The sequence below is a fragment of the Diuraphis noxia genome, unplaced genomic scaffold (assembly GCF_037042655.1).
Source record: "Diuraphis noxia isolate RWA-SAM2 unplaced genomic scaffold, SU_Dnox_SAM2 contig0002, whole genome shotgun sequence".
NCBI lineage: Eukaryota > Metazoa > Arthropoda > Insecta > Hemiptera > Aphididae > Diuraphis > Diuraphis noxia.
Genome location: NW_028301712.1, coordinates 60928315 through 60952183, shown reverse-complemented (window position 1 = coordinate 60952183; position 23869 = coordinate 60928315). Strand labels below are relative to the sequence as shown.

The 23869-nt window shown below is 32.8% G+C and overlaps 1 protein-coding gene across 4 annotated transcripts in view; it reads right to left on the bottom strand.

The window, feature by feature from the left end:
* unc-5 (netrin receptor unc-5) overlaps positions 1-23869 on the bottom strand; it is a 127832-nt gene that overhangs the window by 47998 nt on the left and 55965 nt on the right. For all 4 annotated transcript variants that reach the window (XM_089219146.1, XM_015511574.2, XM_089219145.1 and 1 more), the window contains one exon: positions 7407-7685. In XM_089219146.1, the coding sequence (XP_089075272.1) occupies positions 7407-7685 (279 nt within the window). The remainder of the gene's footprint in view (positions 1-7406; positions 7686-23869) is intronic.

Sequence of the window (23869 nt, the reverse complement as noted above, 5' to 3'; positions counted from 1 at the left end):
AAAGGTTTAAGTACAAGGTGGAGCCTATTATATTTACATATATATATATATATGATACTGTGTTTATTTATTATTATGCTTTTTCATTTACACACGCACCTCACCTATATCTGCTGCAAAAGTATCGACCAAAACGCTTAGTTTTTAAAGAGTGTAGGTAATCTATACATTATATACTTAGTTAATCGATGCCGCTCTATATTATAATAATAATAATAATAATAATAATAAAAGCAATCATAATAATGATGACGGGTGCGCTGCAAAAAAAAATACATTATCTTGAGCCGTCGTTTAAGCGTTATTATATATAGAGGCACATCCTTTATAAGTTTATAATGGCAATAATTTTGGTTTTACATCACAAATTTTGAATGAAAACTGTTATTCCCGAGCAAAATAAATTAATTAATACGCGGTTTGAAAATTAGTGAATGCATTCCAGTTTGTACTATCCGAATGCGTAGTTTTTGTTATTATTAGTCTTTTGTTTTACCCATAGTCTGCAGCAATAATGTATAGAAACTTAATGGTTTTTGTTTTAATTCCAAATCGACGCGGGGTTAAACGAGAATACCTACTTGATTTTAATTTGAATATAATTTTATATTTAAGGATATCATTTCATATAAATTTGAATTTGAATCTAAATACTAAAGAAACGTGATTTATTTAAAATTTCGTCCTCGCATTCTTCTGCTGTCAATTTTCAAATTTCATGTGATTTATTTTAATAAAGTGCGCTAAGGTACCTATAATAATAATAATAATAATAATAATAATAATAATACACATCATTTGCCTGGCTTGTAATGTAAATCGAATCGAGTAATAATTATAGGCACTTACGACAAAATGTTATCGCCTTCGGAGCGCATGAATAGCACACCGCAGCATTAGAGCAGTATACACACAAAGCAATCACGATGTTTCCAAGAGCCATTTAGTGTTTCATTATATTATTATATTGAAAAAAACCATTTAAATACGGGTTTTATCCTTTTATATCGTCGTCGTATAATAATTCTTGTATTAAAAAAAAAAATCTTTAGACGATTTTCGGGTATTGATGAGTTTCACTAAACGATATCCGACCTACGCGTCGGAACTGGTTCCCGCGATATCATGCGATTAGACAGGTAGGTGCGCATTAATAATTGAAAACAATACAAAACAACGCTTTCGTTCGAAATTATAAAGGAGTAAAAAATAAAAATAAACGTGTGCATGGTGCACACGATCGACGGAATATTGAAAATTAACGTGACTGTAGACTACTACGTATTATTATTATTATTATAGGTATATTTACTTTTTACACGTCAACCGCAGACTTATATATATTACGCTAACGTAAAATTGATTTTCACGATCGGGTCAAATAATATTCCATTATCTAGTTATGCATATTATAATAATGCAGTATCGTAATAACGAGCGACAGTTTCGTTACGCCGAGTAAATATATACCGAGAGCTATCAATTTTTTTTACGGCAAATTTGTCTTTTGCAAAATAACATGTATATACCGGGTGAAACATTTAAAGTAAGACATTTATTATTTCAAAACCTATAAACGTTTTTGAAAATATTTGTTTTACACTATTTTAAGTAGACAAAAAACAACGAGTCTTACAAAACAAAAATTATATTTTTTTCATATTTTTTTTAAATATGTTTTGATGACTCGTGCATTTTAAATCACTTATTTCAAAACAGAATATTACAAAAATTCAAATCTTGGACAAGAACGTCATGATTCATGAATTATAAGACGTAAAAAAACTTATAACATTTTTATTAGCTGAGTGGAGTAGTGAAGTCGTAATAATAGAAGGGCCAATAATATTCAACATGTTGGTCCACTTTCCGCTCATCAAAACTTTAAATAACTAGGTACTAAAAAACTACTTTTCCGAAATTCGATTTTTACCGATCGAAATACTACGAAAAATATTCTGCTTTGCAATATGAAATCAAATGTATATGTTATTATTTAAAAGATTAAGAAATCAAGAAATTATAAGGGTTAATAAATATTTTTTTTAATAACTTAAAAAATTATATGAATATATGATTTAAGCAAAATATTTTTTAAAACCTTAGCGTTTTCTGAAATAATGAGTGTGTCTTATGTTAAATGTATCATCCTGTATATAGTATTCTGAATACACAACGACCTCACGTGATGACAAATTTGACTTAAAATATAAAAAACAACAACACACTATACATGCAATAATAATAACAATATACGAGACTCAAATGGCGTCTAACGAATACTCGAGGGTTGGGTCATATTTTAAATCACTGCAGTAAAAAAAAGAATAAAAGCGTAATAATAGTAATAATAATAAATCTAACGAGATGTTGTTTTTATAAAAGGGCAAATATTAAATAGCAGACACAAAGTCCATTACACAGATTGGGACGGTTTCAGTAATGGACGTTACTAATTCCCGGCGTTCTATTTGATGTTTATTTTTTCGGTTCGGGTAAACGCGATGAGGTTTATTATACCTGTATACATGTATATATATAAAATAAAAATACCGATCTACTTAATAACATTTAAATCAAGATGTGTTTTTTTTCGCTCTCTAGATTACCTACGCATATCCCTTCGCAGCCGTCCGTTCTTTTACTTATAACACCCGCCTTAGCGCGTATATTCGATAAAACTGATGGATCGCGTATTCAAAAATGCCTGCGCACAAAGGTCCGCATATTATATTATATCTGCGAAGAAAACGGCCGTTTCCCGTGTGCTTATTTACGAGCACAGGCGCTATCTATTACGTTATGTAAAATACTCTATCAATCACTTTCACAGGCTGAGAGAGAGAAAAAAAAACATTTAGGCGGGCACCACTATATATGTATAACGCCGTATATAACATTATATATACGTATTTCATGGCTTAGTCGTCTCGGTTTTATTGAAAAACTCGGCTTTTGTCGGAGCTGCGCCCCTGCAGTATATTGCTCGATAGCTGAGTGCGGAAAGGGTTAACGTTCATAATATCCAAACCTATGCAATGCACAGACGTATAATATCTGAGACGGCGTACCCATATATATATATAAATACAGCCTACGTAACTATCGAATATACTTTAGGTCTATAATATATATATATATATATATATATATGTACATAGAACAATGAGCTCGTGTTTGACGAAATGCTTACGCGTTCGATTTATATGTATATAATCATAATGCATGTACATCGTATCATATAATATATATATATAAATACAACGGAGGGGATATAAATCCCTTAAGTCGGACTTGATGAGTATACCTACCGACGAACGACGTCCAATATGGCATATAATATAATATATATACCGATGACAAATAACTGTTGTAAAGGAATATTCATAAGCTAAGCTCTCTCTCCTACATTATAAGCGCATGAAGTAGGCACCTACCGAGATTTACAAGGGAGGTTAAAATATATATATATATATGTATATATGTGTGTGACGCTATCGTAGTAGTATCACAGTATGCATTAATATATATATATATATATATACAGCGGGTGTTTCATTACCAGCGATCCCCGCGGTGGCGGGGGCGTGTTGTGTCGAGAGATCGCGAGGTGTCGGACCAAAAATAAAAGAAAAACGAGTAGAATATAACTGTATAATATATATAATATATATTCATCGCTACTGCATTCCGCCGACGATTTCCATTTGTTTTTATCATTCTATTTCATTAATTTCTGATGAATATTTATGTAAGGCGCCGAGTTAATGAAATCTGCACCGCCATCACGGTACATCGTATATATAATATATATTATGTACACGTGTATATATTCCAGCCGCCAAAAACCCGCGGTAACCAGTCGCGGTAATAGAGTCGTTTTTCCGCGAAAATGACTTTGCCTCCTTCCACCAAGACGGTTTACTCCGAAACGGTTTCCGGAAGAGTGTATAGGTGAGATGTAGTTGTTGTAGTGATAGCTGGCTGTATTAAGGGGGAACCGTGAAATACGACCGGGTAAAACGTTTGAATACAAATCGTCCGTTGGTATATATCCTTGGCAAAACGTTTTATTTATAAGTATATAATATATATCACGTGCGTAGATGCGCGAGTGGGCGGGGCAGAGGTATAACTTCGTGTTGTATAAAATGTAGGTTTGGAATAATTTTCTATACACACATAATGTCGTTTTTTCGAATAAAATCCATTGAAAACGTTACGCATTTTTTTTATAGACCATTATTATAAAGGAGTGCCTAACTAGACCAGAGATCGCTAATGAGACTATACACGAACAAATGATTTAACGAATGAAAATAATATTCACTCACTTTTTTTCTCGAGTATTTATCTATAAAATATACATACCAAAAGTTATATAGAAATGACGTCCAAGTAAAATCATTTGTTTTCATTAGTCAATTTATGGTCACCACTCACCATTATATTATGTATGTAAAAAATCTATTCAGTTGATTAAAAGAGTGAGAGAGAATTATTAAAAATCGGGCATAAAAATAAAACGAAAGAAAGCGTAGCCAGGTGCAAACCTTCCAGAGTCGTATTATTGCATTTCGAATTAATAGTTAAAAACCATCATCGTAAAACCGTTATAGGAAACAAAAAAATATTATTTTATTTATACCTTTTCGGAGAACACATATATAAAATAAATGGGCCTACCATACATAAAAATATTATACTTTTCATTTGATTTTTATGTTTATTTGTTTTATGTTCTAGTGATGACTATTATAATATAAAGTGCAGTAAATAACACCGTTTTCTAATTACGCGTACAAACATATAATATATTTATATACTAGATGCATGTGTGCGTGTGTGTGGATATAAAGTATACGTATATTTCGTGCAATGCGTTTATAGGAACATATAATGAAAATCATTTAATTAATTCAATCTTGATTCGGAGTAAAAATTTTAAAAAATGATTCCAATAGTGTCGAGATGTGATACTATTCTTGAGTTTGGTTTATGAGTTCATCAAAAAAAGGATATATACTCACGACAGCCTCGTGTGATATACGCTCACAATAATATCTTTGGAAAGGAAACTTAACGTATTACAGCTACGCGCATTATGATGCTAATAATTGTAAACGGACGAAGCGGAATATTATCAAAATATACACCTCATCTTGACCGCACGTATATATATATATATATATATATATATATATATATATATATATATATATATATATATATATATATATATATATATATATATATATATATATATATATATATATGTATATAGTATATATTAGAATAATATAATATAATTATTTATTAAGTAATAATATGCGTGTTAGATTATAATATATTATAATAGAGGTAGTATATCAACGGCTTTTCTGTTTTCAACGCGGTTTCTACGTTGTTGACCTCGAGAGTGGTTTTTAAAATGTAAACATACAAAATCTTTTATCCAGTATATGAATAATAAATGCCGAAACGCAATCCGAAACATTATATTATGATATTTTGTGCGGAGGAAAGCAGACGTGGTTTATATTTTTTCGCTACTGCTGCCGTCGATAAACACGATCGGCGGCTGATCGAAAAATACACTAGGTATGTCTATACTGCAGCTATATGCGGCCAAGCTCACGTATAATAATAATAATAATATTATTATTATTATACAATATATTACGGTGGTGCCGGATTCATCGTAGTATATAAAGTCTAACACACATATACACACATGCGTCGTCGTTGTCACGGTGGATGTAAATTTATTATGACGGGCAAACGATATTGGCGAAGCGTGTTTGCATAAAACGCGAAGAAGGGCTATACTACTACTATTACTATATATATTATAATATTTTGTACAGTATATTATATATTTATATACGAACACGACCTATATATTCGTTTTGAAACTATATAATATGCATATATCATATACATATATACACGTACAAAATATGCGTGCACATATAGCATCAATGTGCGTTCTTTTATTTTACGATCCACCGCCGTCACTGGTCGCGAAGAAATGGGACGGCGCCGGGTAAAAAATTTACAATAATAAAAAATAAATATCCATCGCACAAGTGCGTGCACAGAAGGGCAACAGGCAATAAACTGCTGCTCGGTAGTAGACGCGTTGCGTTTCTTATATACGCACGTATATTATATATTATTGTTTTATAATAATGACGAGCGGAACACGCGCGTCGATTTCTGTCACGTTGCCGGAGACCCGAAGAGGTTAACGCGCGCGCGATAAAAACAAAAAAAAAAATCGCAGGTTTTATTACCTATAAACTATTTTTAGGTATCGGCCACACACGAGCAGTCTCTACCCTGGAAAATGCATTTTTTACCTACGAGAAAATCTGCGAGATTCGAATCGCCTGTAAATACACATATTATGTATAGCTATACTCGTATAATAATAATATACCAACTACCAACGAGATAAGGCTGAAAAGTAGCAGTGAACAAGTAATGGTAGCCAGTCCAATAAATACCTATAAATATTTGCAATTTTTTCCCTAGAGACAATTTCATCTAGTTAGAATACTTTATGAACAGTAAGAAATTCTCGATAATAAAATGGCGGAAAAATTTACACATTATAATACAGTAAAAACTTTTTATAACGAAACTCGGTACAACAAAAAACTCTATATTACGTAAATAACATTAAGTTAACTTATAATGGTTGGTTTGATTTAAAACCTATTAATTACTCTCTATTACGAAAACTCTCAATAACGAAATAAATCACATGGTCCCTTCAGATTCGTTATAGAGAGTTTTCACTGTATATAAATAAATATATATTAAAACTTTAAAATTTCACAAAATATTTATCTTAGCATTGTTAGCATTTTCAAAATAAAAATTTTTAAACACTATTTATCAATATTGTTTCAATTTTAGTACTGAAAAAGGCTAACATTTAAATACAATAGGTTCTTCGCTATATTTTTCTATTATGGTGATTTTGAAGTATTATAAAAACGGCATGTTCCTATAAACACAATATTTGTTTTCAAATTGGATTTCAATGTAAAATAAAAATCGTAAGTAGCAAAACTCGTAAATTTTCAAAGTTAAAGTGTAGGTATGCTTATATATGCAGTAGGTTTTTAGTGCATTAAACATGTTCCTATTACTGAAGAAATAGTGTTAGGTAGGTACTTGCAAATATGGATATAGATACTTATACTATTAATACTATAAATCGATAATTCGTATACCCGCCGCTAGCTTATTTATACCGGCTAAATTGATGTCATAAGTTTATTACTTCAAAGTTTCAATACAATTTTTCACGAGAATGATTTGTCGCGTCTGACCTCGCAGCGTACACTCATCATGCAGTATATAAAAGCATATAATACTTGCTGAAGAAAACTCACCGTAAACTGTGAGCAACGCCGGGTCACTGAGCCTTTTGGCCGCCACGTTCTCGGCCACGCAAGTGTAGTTGGCTGTGTCCTGCAGTCGGGCCTGGCCGATCAACAGGTTACCCTCACTGGATACGATCATGTTGTTGTCTGGCTCGATAGGAACGTTGTTGCGTAGCCAGTACACTCGGGGTGGAGGAACACCGTCCGGCGGCAAGCATCGGAGCTCAACGTTTCGGTCCGTTTCTACACTCACCGAATACGGTACGGACGTAAACGGTTTCTTCAGGTCTGCAAAAAAAAACAAAACAAAAAAAATGACGTTTTAGTAACACTCGTAATGATATTATAATGTACCTGTCCAGCCTAGAAACTGATTGCAACCCTAACAATTTAGCCCAATTTACGCCACTTAATGTACACATAATAAATACCTAATAGTGTTAGTTATATATACACTAACTAGAAATTAATAAACGAGTAGAAATTCTGTTTATAAATACATTTGTAAAAACTATAAGCAGCAGTAATTTAAAAATATTTGGCGCCACTAAAACCTCGACGCCCCGGAAAGCCACTCCACCCGCTATAATACGGCGCCAAGTGAGATGCGCATAATATTATTATATATTATTGTTTAGTTTGGCTGATTTCATTCTGATACTCGCAAATCGGCGTCTATAATAAATTATAGTTTCATAATATTATTATTATATTTAATGTCATACCATACTAGCATATCATATATAACGCCCATACGCGCACATATATATGTATGACAAATAACGACAAGGCAGAAGCCTATATCATATATTTATATATATAAACAACATTATATTCTCCGGGATATAACATTATGTGTATATAGAATCAGTCCCACGCATTAAACGAAAAACAACGAAATTCGATACAATGAAAACGTACGTGTATATTATACATCGACGTCGAAATGCATTAAAACGATAGGGCCCTCTTCTCGAATGTTTATACTTTTTTTTTGTTTAGCGAAACTGCCCGCATTCGTGTCACAGTGACTGCAGCAGTTGCGTTCGTCATTTGCAGTGTATATATATATACTCTGTTTATTTTGTTAGTCATACGGATTACACAAATATACAAAAGACATATGCGTGCTCCGTGCGGAGAAGCGCGCGCGTATTCCGGGAGACAATCAATCAACGACGCAGCGTTTCCGAGGGAGCAGTGGTGGTATCCGTCCGCTGCGATTGAGACCGCGGAACATGGGCTCCGATTCACCGCACGAAACAAAACAAAAACGACCGTTTCCCGTTTCATGTCATACATATATAGGTGTATATATGCACTATATATATATATATAAATATATACGTTCTCGGGCGGGACGACCCATTAAGCCTATGCAAACATGCCTACACCGTATATTTAAGGAAGGATTTATACATATTATTATTTTCCCGAAACGAGATATACACAAAATTCTGCACATACCAAATATATGCGTGTGTGTGTTTTAATGTAAATGTATATACTTCCTCTATAGATATATACGCTGCTGCAGCAAACGTATAGAAAACAGTAACACGGGTCCGGCGGTGGCAACGGATCGTGGTACCTATATACTACATTATATATATATAACGTATTGGTACCCTTATGTGTATATAGATGGGTCATATACATATATATATACAGTATAGTTTAGGTCGACCGCAATAGTCGAGTCCAGTGATGCACCTGCCTTTGGGGTCTTTGTTGTCGGATGAGTTTATTATTATTATCATTATCATACTGTGGTGTGTAGATATATAATAATACACTCACTATATGCGAGTGCATACCTATATAGGTATATAGTCGTAGATTATATACATACAGGACGACTCGGACGACTGCGACGACGACGAACGGCATCGACCGATTTATATCGAAACTGTATTATTCCCGTGCCGCCGGTATGGGTAGTAATGGAATTCGTATTGTCTGAGACGTGATTAATGAAAAAAATATATACATATAACACCTGACAATGAGGGAGGGAAGTCGATTACTCTGTCGCCCTACGCGTACAAATACAGGTAATGAATTCGGTCGAACAAGGAGCTTCGCATGAGGTGTAAAAGTAAATAACAATAGATTTTGATTGATGATGTCGAAGATTAATCGAAACCGGCTACCAAAACGACAACGCCTAAAAAAACCATCCGACCTGACCGTAGTACCATACTACATATACCAGAGCTATAGGGACGACACGACGACGACGACGCGGACACCTCGTCGGCCGCAGCGTGGAATCTATATTACGATAAAGTCAAAGACTTTCATCCAGATGTTTACTTTTATTTTATTTTGGTATAAATCAAATTATTGTACCTAGGTATATATGAGGGAAAGAAAAAAAGAAGGAAAAAACACTAAAGAATAAGAAGATAAAAAACAACAACGCAGTGAGTTAAGAGGATAAAGACGGAAAGAAAAAAACCCGTCCACCGGAGTTTATATTGCCAATAATTTATCAGATCAAATACACGGCATTGCACGACAGCAGTATGTGTATGTTTGTGTGTGTGTACCGTACAGTTTCTCTCTACTTCTCCAACCCACTTAATTGCAGCTCCAGTTAATAAATCAACGTCAGGCTTCAATCCACTAGCCGGTTGACACGAGTGAGAACTATTATATACGGAAGGATATAATAATATATAGGTATTATTTAGGTATAAATATAATATAGTAAATAATATATATATTATAGACGCAAAACCGTCGTTATATTATTATTATATACCTTTGCCGCTTCTTTTATAACGCATGAAATATTTATAAAATAATAATAATAGGCGGTTACAAACTTGCGATGACCTAACCTCCTCTGTCGCGACCGGATCGATTCAGTCGGTAGGTACCCACGACGACGATTTACCTCCCCCGTCGTGTGACAAAAGAACGGAGTTTTTTTTTTATTATTATCATAATGTATAATTTTTGTGGGCGTCAAACACACACACAACAATAACGATAATGGGAGACGACGATAGTATACGTACATTTTTATCCTCGGGTGAAAAACTACTACTACGACTATACTAACAGAGCGAGCGATGTTATAAATTTTATGTTAATGCTACTGGTTCGAAAATCCTAAACATAATAATATATTAGGCATATTATTAGTAGGAACTGTGCAGTGAGTGTGTGTGTAGTGATGACGACAGCCCATGTGTACTCCTGCAGTTGCAGTGCATATAGTATTAGTATATTATATTATAAATATATTATGTATAATATAGTCACCGGGGAGAACAAAAAGTATGGAAAATAAGAGATGCGTATCCGCTATGGGGTTACACGCACGCACGATAATGCGACACCTAAACAGTGTATACTTCTATTGCTGTTCCGGCTGGTTAAAATAATCCGGTACGGTTGTTATGCGATGAAGGTTTAGGATTACAGTGAGTCCTATATCTATATGGTGTTACCGAAAGAAAAAAAAACTCGTGTACTCATATATTATGTATATGTTTTTGTCGACCGCAAGTCTTTGGCATGCGGTGTGCTACAGCGGTTCCGGACGAATAAAAAATGTTATTAAACGTATGCGGCGTTTGAATCAAATCATTTATTTTATTTTTTTAAATCATTCGAATATTATACTTACTAATATATACATATAGTCTTATAATTATATTTTTAGATTTCAATACGCATACACTATACAAATGTTGAAAAGTAAAAGTCTAAAACTGCATGTAAAGTTATAATCGCCATCATTAAAGTCTAAATCAAAAGATTATACATTTTAATTTTTTTATAAGTCAAAAATCATTGTCTTTTTAAAACAATTTACCGAATGTTTTGTTTGTATACTGATAACAGGCAGTCAGTTATAGCATATAGCGTATAATATATTTGTAAATGTGTACCTACTCGTATTACATGAAACTAACAAAATTATTTGAAATATATATCTGCCAAGTCGATAATTTATTTTTACCACACGTGTTTGTTTTCTAAATAACAAAATAAAATTAATGTTTAGTCTGTTTATTATTGTTCGCCTCGTAGACTCGTTTATATTATATGAACTAGCATAGTATGAAATGTATTATCTGCATTTCAAAACTTTTTTTTTACATTTCAGTCGTTATAGAACGCACGACAAAAGCAATCAACCCGTAATATTTTATGGTAAGCAATATTATGCTCGGCAATTTAACAATTTATTAAACACGAAAAACAGGAAGTCATTCGATTCTCGGATGTAGATATATCTTTAGGCTATATAGTAAATGTGTATACATGCAGAGTCTGTTGCGACCTACGTCCGCGATCGGTGACTGCACAAGGAAGAAGACAATTTGTCTCGTTTAGCCAACGCGTGCGTATATTATTATGCTAACAATTTTTTTTATTTTCAAAGTCCCTCTAGTTACCGTGTTAATTGTGTTCGCTTCCCGCGTTCTTTTGTCTGCAAACGCACACATAACAATAATAATAATAATAATAATAAAATCCTTTTGACGAACGACTGAGGCAACAGCACAGGCTACGAATAATATTGTTGGTGATTAACGACCAACGTTTTAACGCGACACGATTATTATAAACACTATTATGTTTTGCCGAGCTCACACCACGAGAAACCAAAGTAAACCCAAAGTGGCGGGTCACTAAACTTCACATAATATAGGCAAAGAACACTGACGGGCGCGCGCGAAGCGACGACGACGTGACGTTGTGATGAGGCGGACTCAGTTCGTCTCCCACAGCCGATTACATATAACAATATATAACAATAATAATAATACAATGTGCGTGCATCTTTATAAATTATAACAGATAGTGCGGACTCTACGGTGGCTTGGTGCAGGAGGGGGTCGGTATGTATATATACTATTACAACGAACGAGTCTAAAGTTCTGCTAGCATGGTCTTCGATTTGTATATTATGTGATGTAGGTACATATATTATATATATAAACACTCTATACATGTACATATATATACGAATTATTATAATATATACAGCGTACTATAATTGAACGGCATATAGGTATATGTTATATATATGAACTCCAACGATAAAACTTTTGCGATTGGGTAGGATTAATTATTATAGCTTTACAATATTCTTACTTACAGTCGTGCGTTAATGAATTTATACTATGTATATATGCCTATATTATTATGAACATATAAGGGGTCAACTTTAAAGCGCATTAAATCTAAAATGCCCAATGGAGACGTGCAGCACTGCACTTTATAGCTGGCAAATAATAAATGACGTTATCGTGTGGGGAGAGTTAGAAAAAAAAACACTGAGGATAACGCGTCTATATACTACAATAATACAATATAATATAATGTAGATTACGATCTAGAGATCGGTTTTCAGAGCATAATATTATACTTATACCTTCTGCTGTTACGCGAAATCCGTACGAACTACTACGAACGCTAATAATAATAATAATAATTCTAGTGACGAATATACGACGCGACAGCAGAAACGCCAATTATGTAAATGTCATTCGGTTGTCTACAGCTATATAGTGGACGAACGGCGTTTTCGAATCGATACGATAATCGAATTTCTGCAGGCAGAGCACAAAAAAGAGAGGGCGGTTAAAAAAATGTCATACACAAATATAAAGGTATATATTATATATATACATTATACAAAATATCCCTTTGAGTGTATATATATATATATATATCATTACACTTTATTTTTTTTCGTTTGGCGTACGGTATTTGTCAGCAGTTATACCTATATACCTACTCGTATATTATATTATTATAAACGAAAGCGAGCTCGAGGTAGTGGATTGGATTAGAGGGGGGGGGGGAAGAGTCCGGAGCTTAACTACGCTTTATTTACCGTGTCGTCGGCAGAAAATGACAATATACCGTAACGACTATAATATACGTATAATAATAATTGCATATATGTATCCACACTTCCAACCTATATCTATACTTATATAAAAATAATATCGTTATGGTTTTTATGTACCTACGCGGCCGATTAGCCAAGAGCGCGCGTGAGATGATTTCTCGCATTCGGGATCCAATTAAAAACGCATTCTGCTCTCTCTCTCTCTCTCTCTCTGCGTATATTCACACAAGTATATACATATAGACATGTTTCTAAAGATTTTCTCCCCGTTTAAGTTTTCGCATCATTATCACACGAACCATCCGTTTTATAACATCCGGACAGCAGTCGTGCTCGCATTCGTTGGTGGCGGATAGTCATCCTATTTCGTCTTGTCATCGCCTGCTCGTTGTGGCCCAAACCGCTCAGTCGCTTCGCCGACTGGCGGACAGACGATGACGTGCAATCAGTGTACGGGCTTGAGCAAAAATAGGCATGTTCAGAAAAAACTAAATAAATATATAGTGACATCATTTTTATTCTTTCCACCTACATATACACGAAACAACATGGATAACAAAATAAACATATTTTCAGTGCAAACACTTGTCGGCAGTCACGTCGAGAAAATTAAAAATAAATGCGTTTGCTGCAGTAGATGTTGTAAATTTAACGGGGCTTGCAGGGAATTTCTAAATAAAAAAATAAGAAGGAAAAACTGATGTACGACCTGCAGTCAATAGCAGTGGCGGTCCTTGACCAATTCTACAGGGGGGGGATATTTTTCACATTAAATACAATAAGTACTCAAAAATAGAAGTCATAAATAAATTTATTTCATGTAATAATTTTATATTTACAAAATAAAAGTCCTTTTTGATTTTTTTCTTGCTTTAATCACCACAATTATTTATTATAAAATAATGTAAAACATAAATATATTATAAGGTTTTTGTTGTAATATAATATAAGCCAAGGGGGGGGGGCGATCCACCCATCCCCCCCGTAGGACTGCCACTGGTCAGTAGACATTGCATATTTTTTTACGCTTTAGGTAAATTGTAAATGATTAACAAATAATTAGTATATTACGAAAAATAATAATATTATTAATGTCCCCTATCATATATTATATGAAAACGTGTTTAATATTAATTGTTTTTTTTTTTTTTAAATATCGACAAATTTTGAACGATATATATTATAATCAATAGCTCGCAAGCTTCGAGCTGACCCCGAAGGGTATATATCTACTATAAATATATATAATACAATTATACGATATAATATGCTTCTAACGAACTCATTGCCTCGTTCACATCAACTACTTAACGAGGTATCATTGCACAAGAAATAATAATTTATATTTCAAGGGGTTTGTGTGGTTTTTTTAATGTAGACATACAGACGGCACTCACTCGGGTAGTTGCAGCTTATATAAATATTATTCTCTCGCGGGACAAGTACCTAAGCGACGACCGCGACCGTGTTATGACAGCGCGCGACCGTGAAATCTCATCGAGTCGCTGCGATGGTAAATGTTTTTCGTCGTAGTTATTATTCTTATATTATTATACAATATGTTTTTTTTTGTCGAGCCGCGGGGGCACGGTGCACGGCACACACGTGGCTGCCCGAATAAATCGTTTTGTACGCGTATTATATTATAATATTATAAGCCATTAAGAGTATATTATTTCACGCGCTTTGGACAAGGTGATTCGTGCGGTGGCGTTAAATTGAAATCGGACGCATATATTATATATATATATATATATTATAGCGTCTCGTGCAGATATCGTCGGCGTTTGTACGACTAATGATGCAGCATACGAAAAAAATAACAATAATAATAATAATAATCGATCGCTGAACACCTACCTACTATATATACGTCATATACATATCTTAACCTGGGCTAGGTTGCTCACTACCTGCGGTAGCAGAGTAGTATATGATGTATATTATTATTATATTATTTAGAGGAAATGTTCAACGCTATTTACAATTCATCGTTGAATATATAGATAGTATAAATACACTATTCAAATTTCAAACGTCGACGGAAGTGTTTTAATAGACATATTCCTAACTGACCACGTTTAGAAATCAATTATTTAAAACTTGTTTAGAATTAATGAAAATATAATATGTATCTGTATAATAAACGCCAAAAACGCTGAAAACACCGGAAACATAATAAAGGGCATAATAATATATAATATACTATGTTAGTGTATAAATTAAATATAACAAATGTTCCCAAAAATTATTGTATTGAAATTATTATAGGTATATATACATTAGTTCAAACTGTTCAAAGTAACGCAACGTGTTTTAGACCACATAAAGGATAATGGTAGGTACATAGAAAAATAAATGATACCAAATATTTATATATTATTAGATAGGCTGCAACGTATATAAAATCAGTATCACGAAAACAACATTGAAATAAGAGGTGTTTTATGTCTTATGTGAATGTTCGTATTACACTTAGTCCAATTCTCTTGGTTACCGCCCAAACACTGTTTGCCTGGGGTGTTAGTACAATTCATATGTATATGAAATGTTATGTATAGTATATATATATATATTTATATACCATATAGCCATCATATATAGGTACACCGACATATATATTTTTTTATCCAATCCTGGAAAACGTCATCGTTCAGAACAGTTCCCTGTCAGGATGATCTTTTAAAGTAATAACTTTAAGAGGTAGGTACTGGGCTTATTATGTTTGCGTATATATGAAGGAAGAAGAAACAAGAAGTTAATTGAACAAATGCCAGACTTCCTGAATTGGATTTGCAGCCAACCCTTTATTTAATTTTGTTTTTTCTCAAGCTGTCCACTTACAACTTAAACAAATAAATCCGCTAAACGAAAGCAACGGGTTTCCAATTTAATTTTACAAAATGTTATCATTTTATCAAACATTTTTATAACGCGTAAAATGATATACCTACATAAAGAATAGTTTTAAAATGCGCCCATAAAATTCCGTAGCATGTATGCAAAGTTATATAATATTTTGTTCCTGCAACTTATGTATATAGTTATGATGTTAATTACGAATTATCTTCTCCGATATAAACGGAAATAAACTTTTGTACCTATACGTGTTTGAGCATCTAAGTCGAATATTGTACACAGTGACATACCTAATAGCGTATATATATGTTTTATTTTTCATATTCAATTAATAAATATTTCTGGCACAATGACATCGAAATAATGACATTAAAATATTCAAAAGATTTGTAAAAGAAATAAAATCGTTTGCCATTTGCGTGGAAAATAAAATAGTTACACACCCGAACAAATTTCACAGACAATAAACCTCAAACGTGTACACGACGAATTTAGTGCCATTTTTTCCCGTGGAATTGGATAAAGACGTAGACCGAGATTTCAAAATATAGCTAAGAAATATATGATGTTAATAAATTACACGTCTAATTTTGTATATATATTATGTAGGTACTTCAAAAAAATATTAAATAAAAAAATACAGAACACATAACAAAAACGGCAAGAGACGAGTTCATTTACTAAAAGCAAAGCAGCCCTCTCCTGCGCGTCATTCATATCCGAAGTAATTAGTGTTTGGTTTCTCTAAACCCTTTTTATTTTATATTAAATTTTGCTCGTAATATTTTCGTCTTTAGTATAAAAACAAACAATTCTCAATGGGTCAGCAAATAAAAATAAAAATAAAGTTTTGATGATTTTTTTTAAATTCAACTCTCGTCCGCATATTTGTAAAATATAATTTACGCGCTGTGATGAATATACGAAGGGTAATATAACATTGCAGGAGCAGTAAAATCTATACTATAATATGCTTGGATGCAAAGACGATAAGCGCAAACATATTATAATACTGTAGGTTGTACTTGAAGTGATTCTTACTTAAAGGATTTTTTTTTTATTTAGAATTTTAACTGCTTAATTCGAAAATCATTGTTTGAAGAACAAAATGCGAATGCGGCGAACTTCCACGGCGTCGGTGGTGCTTTCTGTTAATCGATTATAATATATTATATTTCTCAACATAATATGTGTAGGAACAAAATACAATAATAATATAATATCCTAGTTGTATACCTACGTACCGATACAATATTATATTATTATTACGTTTATTACTTTATAAGGCATTCATTAAATATCCGATCCGAATACATCGCGTGCTGCAGTACACGCGGGCTTTAATTGTGTCGCGCAAACGTCCTACGTGTGTGTATAATTATTGTTGGCCATAAATCAGGTGTAAATAGTATACGGACGTGAGACGTCGTCCATACACAAAGTCTGTACACGAGTACCTATATAGTTAATGACCGACCGATGCAATATTTTTACCGGCCCGCAATAATAATAATTGAAGAAAACGTTAATAGATTATATAACACATATGCGCGCGCTTGTGTAATGCGTACATTATATTGTGGGCGAATTTATAATATATTTTAGACGATATTTTATTGTATTATGAGTAAACAATTTATCTGTTTTTTTTTTTTTTTTTTATTAAATATTACGAAAGCAAATAAATTGTTGACGACGATACGTACGACACTTCACATTTACCCGACGACGACGACGACGCCGCGGAGTAGCGGACCGGTCGAGGGAAGCTGCGCGGGCTACATAATAATAATATGTATTAATCAAGTCGGACTCGGACGAGAAGAAATCAGTGCGGATGATGACTCTGCAGCAGCAGCAGCAGCAGCAGTCGGTTTTGTGATGGTGGTGGCGCTGCACCAGGCACGCAGAGACCCCTATGGCGCTGCGGTTTCGCGATCACGCAAAGGTCCATTAGTTCATTAATGTCCCGGGCTCGTGTAGTCCATTAGATGATGACAATGAAAAGCACCCCGCGTACATGCGCTAAAATACTAAACTGCAGTCTCGTATGATATTATTACGTCACAACTCATTAACGGTCACTATAATAATGTATACAACGGTGTATATTGCGCGGTAATATTTTGACTAAACGGGATACATTATAGTGTTACTTATATGTTATATACATTATAGTGATTTGAATTTGTAGGAAATGTATTCTTTGGAATTTGAAGACAATTTTTAGCCTTAATGATACGTCGATTTCTTGTTATTTAATTTTTAATGTTTATTACTTTTCGACATTTTTAACAATGCTTGTTAATTAAAACTGTCAACAAATTTTTACGAATTTTTTTTTTAATTTTCTTATTAAAAACCATACATTTTTATAAACGAATATAATTCAAAAACATTGTTTTTATACTTAACTTCTGTACAATAAACCAAAAACGAACATCAATTTTATATATTTATTTTCATTTTTTAGGGATTTATACACTACCTTTTAACCAATATTTTTGAAATTTAAAATGCATTATTTGATGTTTTTACAGTATTAAATTCACAGACCAAATTTATTGTTGCAGTTATGAATCGTACTACGGGAGTCATGCAGATCGTCTGCTAAGACAATGGATATTATATAATAATAATGCGGCTTTGTTCGTTGAGTTTTAAACATAAAAATGTACTACATAATAAATATATTATTATAAGACAACTAAAATATAAATTAAATGTTTTAAAATTATTGGCCACGCCATTGATATAATATAACAATATGTGACTAATTGAAAATTATAATCATGCCCGATAGGTAGAGTTTAGAAAATAATTGTTTTTCTTAGAATTTTTCGAAAGACAATATTAATTATACTCGTGAAAATAGATCAGCTATAATACGTAGAAGTCATCTATATTATTTGTGATCAAATAATTCGTACATAACGTCATCATTTATTATTGCGATTCATTCGGCAAATTTTTTATGATTGTGCAACTGTATTTAATTGTGTATACACGTGTCACCGTCGATATGTTTTTTTTTTTTGAATCCGCAGAAATGATATAATCGAATTTAAATGTTCGTACAATTTAATAGATATAAACACTTCTTCTGATAAAAGGTCAACGAACATTGCATTAAAAATTGCCACCGCTTTGTCTCAACGTCGTTGTAGAGTTTTTGTTAAATGATAAATTTAGAAATGTTTTAGCCAAAAAAAAAAGGATAAAAATACAAGTTTAATCGTCCGACGCGAGACGTATACGAACAAGAATATGGATACGTACAAAAACATTAAAACATTTTTGCGATCCATAAATTGAATTTTAAATGGAAAACCACGAAGGCGTATGAAGAATTGGCTACCATATCCAAAGTGAAGTAAAGTTATTACGCCGACGATATGCATATATATTTATTTATACAACAAGGCTTCCTACTACAATAAGGAACTAGTAATAAGAAAAACAGTCCTTCGTTATTCATTACTTTCTTTCCGTACCGGCTACTTAAAAAAATGCATTAAATTGTTTTTCCATTACCATCATTTTATTTAGTTAAATCATGATTGCAATTAGCGTGCGTAGTTCTCGGATTGCTTAAAATCAGCGTAGAGTATACCTAGTTCACCCGCCCCTAATTTTTTTCTGGTTAAAAAAAAGGTACATACAAATTTACAAATTTATTTTTAGTATTTACCATGTTTGAATATTGATAAAACCTTATAAAATACGTGTGGCCTGTGATTTTTATTATTGAATCAAATTGCGGCTGCAGGAGTCTTTATGTACCTACAATAAAGTACTCAGGAATTCGTTAAGTACCAAGGAAGGAGGAATCTTTTACTCAATAATAGTTGTTATTGTTTTTTGTACGTACAAGTAAGTTTACTTCATAATAGAATATATTTAGACACGTCTAGTTTATGATGGTTATGCTAACCTATTTAGTAGGCAGGTAATATTTTCATAGAGTTAAAATAATATATTGTTAATCTATTAATTACCTATACACAAGTTGCGATTCCATGAAAGTTTTTTTCAGGATAAATTATAAAGCACGCGAAAATAGTTTTAAAGTTGTAAATGTCTATTATTAATTAATTTAATATATATTTATAATTTCTTATTAGACAATTTTAATGGAAAAAAAAAAATTTTTTAACATTAAAATTTCAATATAGAGCGGGACTCGATGTATGGATATATATATATATGTAATATGTATATATAAGCTATAAAATATTATATAGAACTTTAACTAACATGAAATTGTAATAATTCAGTTACCTACAGCTGTACAGCTGCTTAATACGTAGGTAAAATATTGACTTAAGGCACACTAATCAAGCTAAAACGAGATCGTAAAGGTTAAAACTATTATGAATTATAAGTTAGGTATAATTTATAAATATTGGCACTGAATTAATTATTAAAATTAAATTATAACAATAATCGATTTACAAAGTATAGCTGCAGCTATAATATGCCACGATGGTGGTATCAATGGTACGATGGTGGTATTAATAGAATTAAGAAAAAAAACTATTATTATGAGATAATAAGACATTTTTAAATAAATATTGAGACATGAAAATTTGATACGCTTATGTTATAGAGTTAATTAAATATATTTAATATATAATGTATTATTTGTAAAGCGTATAATAAAGTAGTTCACGATCCGGTCTAGAGAGTTGCAGGAGGAAAGTGCTGGGCATATAATTTATGTCATGCACTTCAACTTTTGAAAAGCTATTTATTATTACAGGGTATTCAAATTTCAAAACTTTGCTCAAATCAAATGTGTCTCGTCAGTTGGTATTGCAGAGTACAACCCTTTATTAATATATCAGCTGACGACAGAAAGGATTAAACTAAAATTAAAAGTGAGTTACACATCCTGTTCTTATATATATATATATATATGTATATGTATCATTCAGCCGATTTTTTGCTGTTTCACCACTAAACTTTACATGTTGTTTTGAACGGAAATCATTAAGCAACGGCACATACGAAAACAAAAAATACACAAATTCAAGATGGGTGGGTAAGCGTATATATACATGTCTAATATAGCAGAGGTATATATATATTTAGTACATACATATTATTATAATAGACTAATGTATTATGTTATGTTAAACAAAACGGAGCGGTAGACAAAAAAATCTATTTTCGACGAATCGGACATATAAATATTACACAATTTGTCCTGTGCACAATGGAACATGCTGATTATATGCTAAATTTTCAAACCATACCACTATAATATATAATAATAATACGTAATTCTACTATACGCATTATATTATACTACTACCGTTTAATCCCACCACGACCGGTTATACGCACTGAGCTTGGTATATATATACATTATATTATGCACGATCGCTTTATTATTAAAGTCTCTTCATTACTCGGCAACGGTCACATAAATCTAGGGCTCTTGTCGTTGTTGTGGACTATTGTTTTTCGGCGCAGTCAGACCACCCACGCGCGTCCGGCGCGATTGTCTTTTCGGGAAAACATAATTTTGTAAACCATCGTAACTTGTATACTGCACTACCGTACACATATGGAATTTAAACTGACGTTTTCGGTGAATTTTTTCCGTTTTTTTTTTTTTTTTTGTGTAAAACTATATATCTCGACCGGAATCACCACTGTGCGCCGCATCATTTATGTATACTTAATATGAACCTAACCAGCGTTATATCATTTATTCGGGAATGAAGGACGAACCACAAATCGTAAGCCCGCGGACCATTTGCATGCATTGAATCGGTTTCGTGTTACGGTTTGTTTTGTCGTTAATTGGACACGTGGTGTTTTTTCTTTTAATTAACAGGGCAGATTTATGACGACCCACGGGTTATCCGATTTCCGACCTTATTACGTACTACATTTCCCACACGGAAAAAAAGAACGAAACATCACGACCTAATTATTGACGTATATATACCCAGTATCGATATATAGGTAGAGGTATAGAAATAAAAAAACTACCGTCTATACCTATCTGTTTGTTTTTTATGTATGCCAGTTGTCATACCATAATAATTCGTATATAGTTATTACTCTATTAAAAACACACAGTTATATTATATCACTCCAATTATTATTATAGATACCACGAGCGAGCAGATCAATAAAAAGTATAAACATTTATACAAATTTAAATATTGGAAACATCATGTAGGAGTAATAATTAACTTGGATAATTCTAAACACACACCCATAACATAATATATTTTAAAGATAATTTAACGAAAATCGTTCGGGTGAATCATATTAAACTATATGATCGTAGGCGGAAAATCAAAACCAACTGTTCATTTGGAAAACAAATGAAAAACAAGACAAGTGCTGAGTAGTCTATACATTGCAGTAAAAATCGCTTTTCTTTCTTCGGGTAGGACGAGAATAAAAACCATTGTAATATATAAGTATATACACGTATGGAACATAAACCAAATCGAATCGACTAACCATATAAATTGTACGCCATATAAGAGGGTCAAAAGTCGTAGATTAAATTAATGATCCTGAATTGTCATCGCGTGTATTACACAACTACAACGGTCCATGTAGGTAAACTCAGATAAATTAGTCGCCAGTAAAACGGTCGGCGAGTGTAATATTCTTTCTGGATTTTAAGACCGCGTATAGAGATAAGAACAAGCGCACGGTGTTCGTGTACTATTACCTATATATTATAATAATATGTACAGTGTGTAGGTATATTATATATAGGGGTCATCATTTTCATATAATATGTGCATCGATTGTACACACTCACACTCGTGTATATATCATTTGGCCCGGTGTTTTTCCATTTCTTTCTAATTAACTTGCGGCGGGCAATCGCACACGGCAGCAGCAGCCGGTTTCTGTGTATATCTTACGATGCCGATCTCTCAGGATTGATTTGTCGCCGGTAGCTGGTGTCCGGGTGGTCCGCCGCCGCTGCAGCAGTATTGCCGGACACGAAATCGTCGTATCGTCGTCGTTCATTACTACCACGGCAATCGCTGTGTGCGCTTAAAGATTCATTGTTCTCGTTGGTTGCATTTTTATTATTATAATTTTATCGTTTATAAATGCGTTTGATTTTTCTTCTTTTTACAATAATGCTGTCCGCTGCAGTACGGCATATATTTATATTATTGTTGTTGTTGCTATTATTACTATTACTATGATTACTATTGTATACCATTAAGCACATCAACCCGGTGGGTCGCAGGTCGCGGCAAAGTCAGCTGCACGACGTAAAACGAGTGCACGAGATATTCAATCGCCAATCCGTATCCACGACTTCAGCCGTGGCTGCACGTGGACTTTTATCGCATAACTCGATTACAAAAATAAGAGAGAAAAATTATTTAGATTCGGTTTATCGATTAAAACTATACACATTTATGATACTAGAGAACACCGAAAAAAAAATAAGAAAAACGTTTTACGATCCAAACACGAATATAGGACATTAGTAAGTTTTACAATAATTATATACCAACCAGTAAAGTTTTCTTTTGTATGCGCGATGTTAAAAATAGACATGAACAATAATTATATTAAATAAACTTCTATTGTGCACGCCGTGTTTTATTATTGTTATTAAGTATTTAAAATAACAATTTAAAAACATCGGATTGATTAAATTGTAACAATATCATGACTTTTGATTTTGAAGCTCACATTAAATTAAATAAACAAAAAAATTACTTAATTTGAA